The sequence below is a fragment of the Anas platyrhynchos genome, chromosome 6 (genome assembly GCF_047663525.1).
Source record: "Anas platyrhynchos isolate ZD024472 breed Pekin duck chromosome 6, IASCAAS_PekinDuck_T2T, whole genome shotgun sequence".
NCBI lineage: Eukaryota > Metazoa > Chordata > Aves > Anseriformes > Anatidae > Anas > Anas platyrhynchos.
Genome location: NC_092592.1, coordinates 14,810,207 through 14,820,152, shown reverse-complemented (window position 1 = coordinate 14,820,152; position 9,946 = coordinate 14,810,207). Strand labels below are relative to the sequence as shown.

At 40.1% G+C, this 9,946-nt stretch overlaps 1 protein-coding gene across 1 annotated transcript; it reads left to right on the top strand.

The window, feature by feature from the left end:
* Nucleotides 1–4: 4 nt before the first annotated feature.
* On the top strand, nucleotides 5–2,988 carry EXOSC3 (exosome component 3). Its single transcript, XM_027460030.3, has 4 exons — nucleotides 5–310; nucleotides 392–541; nucleotides 1,181–1,332; nucleotides 2,693–2,988. The coding sequence occupies exons 1-4, from the start codon at nucleotides 5–7 to the stop codon at nucleotides 2,892–2,894; spliced, it is 810 nt and encodes a 269-aa protein (XP_027315831.2). The 3' UTR covers nucleotides 2,895–2,988.
* The last annotated feature ends 6,958 nt before the right edge of the window (nucleotides 2,989–9,946 follow it).

Below are 9,946 nucleotides of genomic sequence, written 5' to 3'. Positions count from 1 at the left end.
GGCCATGGCGGAGGGCGGTAAGATGGCGGCGGGCAGCAGCAAGATGGCGGCGGAGGCCGCGGTGGGGCAGGTGGTGCTGCCGGGCGACGTGCTGCTGCTGCCCGCCCGCCCCGAGCACGACGCCGAGCGGCTGCCGCTGGGCCCCGAGGCGGCCCCGCGGGGCCGGCTGCTGTGCGGGCCCGGTCTGCGGCGCTGCGCGGCCGGGCTGCTGGTGACCAAGTGCGGGCTGCTGCGGCACCGCCAGCCGGGCGGCGGCGGCGGCGGGGCGGCGGCGGGAGGCGCCTACTGGGTGGACTCGCAGCAGAAGCGGGTAGGGCACGGGGGGCGGCGGGGAGGGCTCGGCCGGCCCCTCCCGAGGGGCCCCGGCTGAGCCGCGTGTGGCTGCCCGCAGTACGTGCCGGTGAAGGGCGACCAGGTGATCGGCATCGTCACCGCCAGGGCGGGGGACGTCTTCAGGCTGGACGTCGGCGGGAGCGAGCAGGCCTCGCTGTCCTACCTGGCCTTCGAGGGAGCGACCAAAAGGAACCGGCCCAACGTGCAGGTAGCGGGATTCTCCTCACCCGGGGGTGCTCGGCTCAGCCGGGCCGCAAGGCAAAACCGGCGCCGTGTTTCCTCGTCCATGATGCTGCCAGCCGTGGGTGCTGGTCAGGCGGTAATGCTCGCCCGCAGGGGGCACTCTGAGGTTGTGAAACGAGCTCTTAAAGCTGGGAGAAAACCGGGTTTGTTTCGTAACACCGCTGGAAACGCGGCACGTGCGTGTCACTGCTTCTGCATTCAGCTGAAATACCATCGCCAGAACGTAAAATAGACTCTAAAGGACAACAAAATAAGCTGGTGTGGCTTTCTTGTGGTCCTTATAAGCAGTTACAAGAGTAGGCTGCTTAGACTTGCTTTTTACCTTCCTTAAAGTCTGGAGAAGGTATTTCAAAACAGAAAAAGAAGAATACGTCCGTAAAATAAAATGTGTTTTTTAAATATCTTTTAGATTCTAGTAGTGATACAATATTATTCTTATGTGGTAAGTTGTCTTTAGTAGGAGAGAACAAAAACTACTCATTCATTTTTCTCCCACCAACTATTTTGTGTTACCCTGGACGAGCTTTATAAATTTAATATTTTTTATGAATGTACAGTATGATCATGTCTAATACTTTTTGCTTTCTGACCCTGTTTGGTTTAGGTGGGAGACCTTATTTATGGTAAATTCCTTGTAGCAAATAAAGACATGGAACCAGAGATGGTCTGTATAGACAGCAGCGGAAAAGCAAGTGGCATGGGAGTAATTGGACAAGATGGATTCCTCTTTAAAGTTTCCTTAGGTCTTATAAGAAAGTAAGTACCAAGAAAGCTAGTAATTCTTAACATGTAAGGTTGTAGTTTTAGGTAGAACATGCACAAGTATGAGAAGTACGAGTCCCTGAGAAGTATGGACTAACCAATAATCAGGATATGAGTCGTAATTGTTCTAGTACATTTATACTAGTTTTACTGGATGGAAGATGCATGTATTTTGAGTCAGAAATAGCACGTTTTTTCCCCCTGAAGAAATCCAGATGAAGAAATCCATATTGTGTTGTAACCTGTTTTTTTTTTTTTTTTAAAAAAAAAAAAGGATTCAGCTGCCAAGGCAGTATAGAAAATACAACCATACCTGAGGGAATCAAACATTCAAGGTGTGGTTTCAGTATGTACTGTCTTGAAGCTTAAATTAAAAATTCTTTTTTCTGATTAATGAGATAGCTGTCAGCTAAATTTACATCCCTCACTAAGTAAGGGGATCTTCTCTCATCAATACACTTTATTTTATAATTTCCAAAGAAAAATGTTACCTTGAAATAAGGATACAGAAAAATGAAAAGTCTTTTTTATAAAACTGATATGTTAACTTCAGTCTTTGAAGTGTATTCCAAATTTTGGAGTTACTTAGGTTAATGTTGTAGTAAATACAAGATTTTTGTGACAATCTGAAAGTACCAGCTGATACAGGTTGTTTTGGTGATTAAGGTAGGTGGTAGGGGGACGGTTCTTTGGAAAAGCTATCTTAAAAACATGAAGCAGCTATTTCATGTCTGGGTTTTGTAAATGATTTGGTTTGTGGCCCATCATCTATATATGTAAGTAAAGAAATAACAGTATATTACTGTTTACTCTTGATATGTTTGTTTTCTCTTTGAAAAAGCTTATTGAAGCTTGACTTGATTGTGAGATGTATTATGATATAAAACTAAAATGGTCTCAATCTAATTCTGTGTTAATATTGCCTCCTGAAAGAGGAGGAGGGAATTGTTGTTTAGATAAACACATCTTTACCTTTGGTGTTAAACTAGTAAGTTACAGCACTTCAAAATGTTGCTTTGTCAAGCAGTAGTTTTAGAACTTAGTGAATTATAGAATTATTATAAAAGAAACAATTGGCTTTCAATTTGTCAAGTAACTCTTCTGAATCTAGTTAGAAAACCAGCTATAAATTCACAAGTGCTGTATTTTAAGTGCATATATTTTCGGAGGAAAATGAAAAATCTGATATTGTATGCCTGTTTTGGATGGATACGCAACTGGATCATCTTTTGGGGTAGTTACACTAGCTCCCATAATATCAGTGCTGTAGCTTAGCTACTGACTGAAATAATGCATTGTTTATCAAATGTGAATGTTCACATTTTCCTTTATCTTTTTTTAATCTTATTTACAGGCTCTTGGCTCCCAAATGTGAAATAATTCAGGAGTTGTCACAGTTGTACCCATTTGAGCTGGTGCTGGGAATGAATGGAAGAATATGGGTAAAAGCAAAAACAGTTCAACAGACTTTAATTATAGTAAATATTTTAGAAGCCTGTGAGTATATGACTTCAGAGCAGAGAAAACAGGCGCTTGCCAAACTATCAGGAAATTGAGTAGAAAAAAACTTGAAGATTTGAGATAACTATAGGGTGTTTTGGTTATTTTTGTATACAAAATATTTATATTAAAAGTGATATTCCAAATGAAGTCCTAGACTTGTTATTCTTCAATTACCTGTATCCACTCAGCTGGTCCTGCCTTTTTTAGGATTACTTCTGTGATTATGAAACCCTGCCTGTTGTGAATTTTGACTGATGTGGAGAGAATGCGGAGAGAGTCTATAAAAGCTTCTGTTAGTTGAGTTTTGAGGTGGAATTCCAAGTCTTTCAAAAAAAAAAAAAGGTTAATAAATTAACTGCATATATTTCCTTTTACTTCATAGAATCATAGAATATCCTGAGTTGGAAGGGACCCTTAAGGATCATCAAGTCCAACTCTTGACACCGCACAGGTCTACCCGAAAGTTCAGACCATGTGACTAAGTGCACAGTCCAATCTCTTCTTAAATTCAGACAGGCTCGGTGCAGTGACCACTTCCCTGGGGAGCCTGTTCCAGTGTGCAACCACTCTCTCTGTGAAGAACTTCCTCCTGATGTCAAGCCTAAACTTCCCCTGCCTCAGCTTAACCCCGTTCCCGCGGGTCCTGTCACTGGTGTTAATGGAGAAAAGGTCTCCTGCCTCTCGACACCCCCTTACGAGGAAGTTGTAGACTGCGATGAGGGTACTTGTTAGCACTGGAGCTTCAAACAGTACATGTTTACTTGGGGGTAGCAGAAAGCATCCTGTAGGTCATTTGTTCTGATCAGGTGCTTTATGTAGTGATGAGTTGATTATTTAATATTCTTACACAACTTGGGAATAGAAACACAGGTGGAGAAATAGAAGAAAGTAATTGAGGGCGTACCAGAAAATAAATACAGGGTAGTTGAGGCAAGCGATCAGGTAAGACAACGTATAATCACAGTGGCATTGCTGCTTTCCCTGAAGATAACCATGCTAACAGTCTTAAGGGAATAGTGATTAGGATATAGCTTCAGTGGGAACGTTCTGGAAACTTGATGGCTTGAAACTTGATGGTGTAATGGAGCTAAAAATATACTTAATGGCAGTGCTGTTTGAAGTCACTTAGGACTCCTTTATAAATGCTTTTTAAATAGTTGAAGTTCACTGCAGGAAGAGCCATGCATTTCTCAATTCTAGGTGTTTTAGATTTTAGTTACATCACAAAGATTTGATTCATCTATGCTTCATGTTTGACAAAATCAGCATCTGCAGATAAAGCTATATTAGGCTTCATTGTGTAATAGTTCTTCACATGCATATAGAGGAAATGCTGTTCTAGGAAGGATATGTCAGTGTATTTTACTGTATGAGTAGGTTGCTCCTGACCTTTTGAGAAAGATCCCTGGCGTAGTGGAGAGGGGAATTAACTGACACCTGCTTCCTGTGGGAGAAAAACTTGTCTATTCGCTGTAAGAACTACAGTGGTGAACGTAGCTGTTTAAGCAGTTACTTAGATGTTCTTACACTGAATGCTTGATAAGCAATAGTGAAGACACTAGAAAAAATGATTAAACAATTTGAGGAAGCCTTAAAACTTAATTCCAAATGGAAACATTTTTTCCTATTCTATCTCATCCAAGTTCAGTCTGTGTTTTTTGATGATGTGGTTTTCTTTAGCATTTTACTCTTTAAGAAATGCCTTCAGTTCAGAGCCACAACTCTGACTCATATGCTTAACCGGGGCTTCCCCAATTCAGTAGGAACTCAACTCTAATGGTGTTTGAGTGTAATGGTTACAATTCAGAGTTCTTTGTTTCACTGCCCTCCCTAGTTAGCATTTAGGGTGCTGTTCACATGGCTTGGTAGGTCTTAGGTGTCTCTTCACCTGTTTCCTTTTCTGCTGGCTAAGAAGGCTTACATCCTATAAATCCTTTTAGGCTTATAAATGTCTCATGCTATGCATGAAGAGATGCTGTAATTTAATAAGGATTTCAGTTACTGTTCTTCCCTGGTGTTTTTGCAACTTAGGCTAACCAGAGCCCATGGGAGTGGTCTATTATTAGAAAAATAGGAGTCATAGGAAAAGCATTTGCCAAATCACAATTCAGGGAGCTGACTGCTTTTCTGTGTGAATGTTCTTGGATCATAATGGTAAAACCACAAGAATTGGGAATGTCATAGATCACTTCCTGAAGAGTTGTGACTTGAAATGCGATTAGTCTTACCTTTTTTTACCTGTCCGAACAACTTCCCCCCTCCCAGAAATCTGAGTTTTAAATATAACCTGCATGATAAATGAACAACCCATGACTTTAAAATGCTGCTTTTGTGGTGCAACATAGCAACTGGTGACCTTGAAAATGTTCTCCATCATTAGTGCTCTATTTCATACCACCCATTGTTCTGTCTTGCTGCCAACTGGTTATTACCCAAATATAACCCTAGCTAAATCAAGATCAGCAAACAAAAACAAATACATTAAAATTATGCCTGTATTAATTCAGTAATATGGTGTGTCCCCAAGTACCTGAATTTTACCCCATTACCAACTATTTTTAGTATTTACTACACTTAAGACTGACAATTTAAGCAGTAATGCAAATGGCAGTGGATATAGGAGGAAAAATGTTTAAAGCATATTTAAATGTTTCTAAAATGTTTAAAGCATATTTAAATGTTTCTAACGAAGACGGTATTGGCTCTTTTAATCAGGAAAGAAAGCTGTATACATTCCTTAAAGCAATGATTACATTTGACCAGGTTTACCTTATGAACAAAATGTTCAGGCTTCTACTGAATATTGACAGGACAATATACAGTCAATTTGTAAGTTCTGGATTTTTGACTAAACCCTTATCAGAAAGAGTAACATATTTAATAGCTTGGATCTATGAGGAAAGCCTGATGTTGAATTACATACTCTGCTGGAAATGTTGCAGGAAGTTTTCACATCCCTGTTAAAGGCATATGAATGCATGTTTTTAAAAAATGGAGCTACCAGAAGAAATGCTGTGGATGTGAAATGTATGTTCAGGGGAACATTTTCCTGTTTAATTTTTATGCATGATGTACATCCCTGTCAAATTAGGTTGTTATTTAAAGTCCTTTAAAATGCTGGATGAATCAACATTGTGTGCTATATTGCTTTTCTTTCAAGTTGTAGTGAGAGTTAAAGAAAATTAAACTTCGTATACGTCAATAGACACAGCACATTCCTAAAGATGAGCACAACCCCTTAAAAAGTTCACAATGGAAATAATGCATTAGAAATAGGTAGTTTGTGATCTTGCCTATGTTGACGTGTTGCATGGAGACAATAATTGCTAACATAAAATACAGATTTGCAGTGTTGAAACAATGTGTGTGAATAAAACATGCTTGTTTTGCTTCAGCAGAAGAAAGTTGCACATACAAATAGTTCAGTGTGATAAGAAGATTAAGAGCTTACCTCTAAGGCTATGGTTAATGTGTGGCTGTACCTCTTCTGGATTAGAAGTTTACTGCACCCTGATCATTGCTACCTTATAACCAGGAGTTACAGCTGAGGTTTGCTGGGATGTTTATTTGATTCCTAGCCAAGTTCTGTCAAAATGACCCGGATTGACATCAAAGCTTTTCATAGTAGGTTTGTTTTGCTCTTCTAACCTAGATCTTATTTAACAAAAGAGGTCATGGAATTTTTGTCCCAGATTTTAAGTATTAAGAGCAGCTCATCTGCTACTGGAGAAGCTTAAACTTGTTAGAGAAAGCCCCATTCTGTTCTTTCGTTCTTGAACAATTTTTGATAACAGCTAAATCAACAGATTATACCAAACCTTACAAAATGGCCAACTCCAATCTTTGCATAAGTGCATATATTAAAAGAAATTATACTATTAGTGCTAGGTATATGGAACCAACTTTGTGAGATAAATTGTTTGAATGTTGAGATGAGCTGTCTTAAAGAAAATGTAGGGCACTTTTAGATGTATTAGAAGTAGCTTTGGCCTTACCATTGACTAGTACAGATTGCAAGATTATTAGAATTCTGAGATTTATAGTAAAGAATGAAACCTGTCAATTTTGTCCCAACAAATTGAAAGAAAGCATAGAAATAATTTTGAGTGTTGGGATTTTAATGGAAACCATGTAATAGTTGTGGGCAGTTGACCGGGACTGCTGCGGAATAACTTATTTTCCTCCAGTGCCTTGATCTCTCAAATACAGAGTTACTGCCTTTTCAGCGGTATCAGTGTGGGTATTTTGGGATGCTCAAGAGCTTGTTTTTGCCTGTAGGGCCTGAAGCTTGATCACTGTTCTCATAACCAGAGTAGTAGTTAATAGCAACTTTTTACTCAGTGTCCTACCTAATATGAGAAGACTTTAAAAATGTAAACAGGTACAGATAGCACTTAAGTAAGCAAGACAAACTACAGGCCACCTAGATTCAATTTTGTTTTAATTTTCTAAGCAATGCAAAAAAAAAAAAGTTAATGTAAGCTCATTAATGACCTAACCAGCTTTTTCCAGAGGCATTGGTTACCTATTGTAGTAACTGATAGGCTTTTCTGTGATTCAGTGTTTATTAGGCTGTTGCCAAAAGATTTGTATATGCATCTGTATACCCTTTAAGAAGACTTACTAATTCTTTCTTCCTGTTCTTGTCCAGATGGATGGTGTTGCACCAATCTTTTTTTTCCCCCACTATGAAGTGCTCATCTCGATGAAACATTCAAAAGGCCTGCAGGTCCTTTGGTTAATTCAGTGACTACCATGCCCTGATCTAACTTGAGATAAATCTGTGGTCTGTGTCCAGGCTGTTGATTGTTTTAATTTCCCAAGAATCAGGATGAGGTTGAAAACAAACACCTTGTCAGTGTGTACAGCCTCCAAGTGAGATGACTACTGCCTGGTCTATTTGAAACCTGTGTCAGCATCTGTGTAGATATGCCCTCAGAAGGAAATGGGTGAAAAGTTCAAGCTGTATTTTTGTACACGTGCATATTAGTCCAGACTTAATTAGTCTGGAAATCCTTCCACAGTCATAGGGCCTAGATCCTGCCCACCACTGTTACCCCATTGCTTTTGAGATCTCCTATTTCCTGATAGAAGAGTTTTTTTATATAACCCATTTTGTCTAACAACACCCTTGATCTAAAGCTGATTTATAGAAGCATGAACCAACAAGAAACAGAAATAATTAACTTCTGATGTAGCACGCAGCTTTGTCATTCTGTACATGGAATGAAAGTTTCGTAATGCTAGGATCATGTTTTGGCATACTGGTATAGTGCATGCCAGATGACTTATGTACTGGCATGCTAGTGAAACTTAATTACATACACCGTTTGCAGAATGATACTCTTTCTGCTGTATAATTGCTATGCAAGTGAATTATGAAAGCAGGAAGAGTATGAGCTTTTTAAGGGCATTATTCAGTACCCAAGAACTAGAAAATGTTGGTGCCTATTGCTCTGAAATATTCTTTCAGCGTGTGTCAGGGACTTCTCTTTTATTCACAAGAAAAATGTGCAAATAACATCTAAATAGTTGTATGGACAAACTAAACTATTGAGAGAGGAAGACAGAAAAAAGTTACCTTCCCATTCAGGCTTCCTGCCAAAACTCCACTACCCTTCTAAAATAATGAAGGCAGTGGTAGTCTAATGAGGACAAAGAATTACCGCTTAACTCCACTCACACAAAACAGTAACTTTTCCTGGAATGTGAGTGTGTCTGGAAACTTAGAGAATGCTAGATTATTTGAAGTTAAGTATTAAGTACATGTATTTTCATGATGCCATCTATATTTGAGTTCTGCATCTACTAGAAGTGTATATTCATTCAAGGGGTTCACTGCTTTATAAATTAAAGCAGGAAGACTTTTTTCTGGATGAATTCCAGGTCTGCGGGCTTAGATTTTTCTGCATTGTGTTTTCTTGTTATAATAAGGATAAATGAAGTCAGAGTCGCTTCTGATTAACTGCCTATTGCAACTGCTTGTCAGGGACTTCTACCTGGAGAAAAGAATAAGATGGTTTCATCTTTTGATAGCTCTTTTTCCTTGAGGCCAGCTCTTCCCTAAATTCCCTCTATTCTCTAAATAGAGGCCAGCTGCCAGGCTGTTAGAGGTGTAATGTGCAGAAGGATCATTAAGGAAAAAAATGTTTGTATTGCATGCTCACCATGGCAACAAAAATAGTGGAAGCTGCAATTGTACCATTACCAAGTGTTGACAGCTGGAGCTACGACCATTATAAAATTCAGAAGAAAGGAATGTTGACAGCCTGCAGAAGCTAGGGTTTTAATTATATGATGATGGTTGACCAAATTTGTCCATCACACTTTTGTCATAATGCTGTTTTCCCAAAAAATGCTGTGTCACAGTGACAAAGATGTATGTATTTTAGTGCTGATTGTTTTTCACAAAGAGCAAGAAAGCCATTTCAGCATATTATGTTTGGTGTTTACAGAGAACCTTCCTGTCCTAGTTAAGGAGACAAAGTAGAGAGTGCATTCACTGAAATTTGTTATCATTATTTGCTGTTATTTTGCAAATACAAGTTCTTTGCATTTCCAAAGAAATTAAGCAGCCCCAAACCCTGCAGTCCTACCAGACTCCCTAGTACTTGCTCTCAGATGGTCTGGTAATGTTCCCACCTCAAATTTTCCTTAGGTTCTTTTTTAAATTGCTGATGTGTCTGAGTGACTCCATTACACAGGGTGATGTGATGGGGCAGGAGGGCTGAGTGCTGCTGTCCAGTGGCGCTGTGCTGCTGGAGCAGTGCTGAGACACAAAACGCCTCTGTGGCAGCACCCCAGGGTGCTCAGATGGGTGTTGGGTGGCGGCTCCTGGTGCATCCCAGTGAGCACAGCTTGGTCTGTGCTAGGTCAGGACTGTGGCAGTGCTGTTGCCTCCAGTTAGCAGGGACCTTGGTTTGTGTGTGGTTCCTCCTAAAGCCAAGCATCGCACTGATGATAAATACAGTTAGCATTTCCAGAAACCCTCAACAAGGGGTAAGTTGCATGGGTCTGACTGGCAACCCTCCAGGTAAGAGAAGCTTCTGGGTCAGGACGACTTCAGACCATGCTGAGAAACAGTGACTTTTGATTATTTGGCATG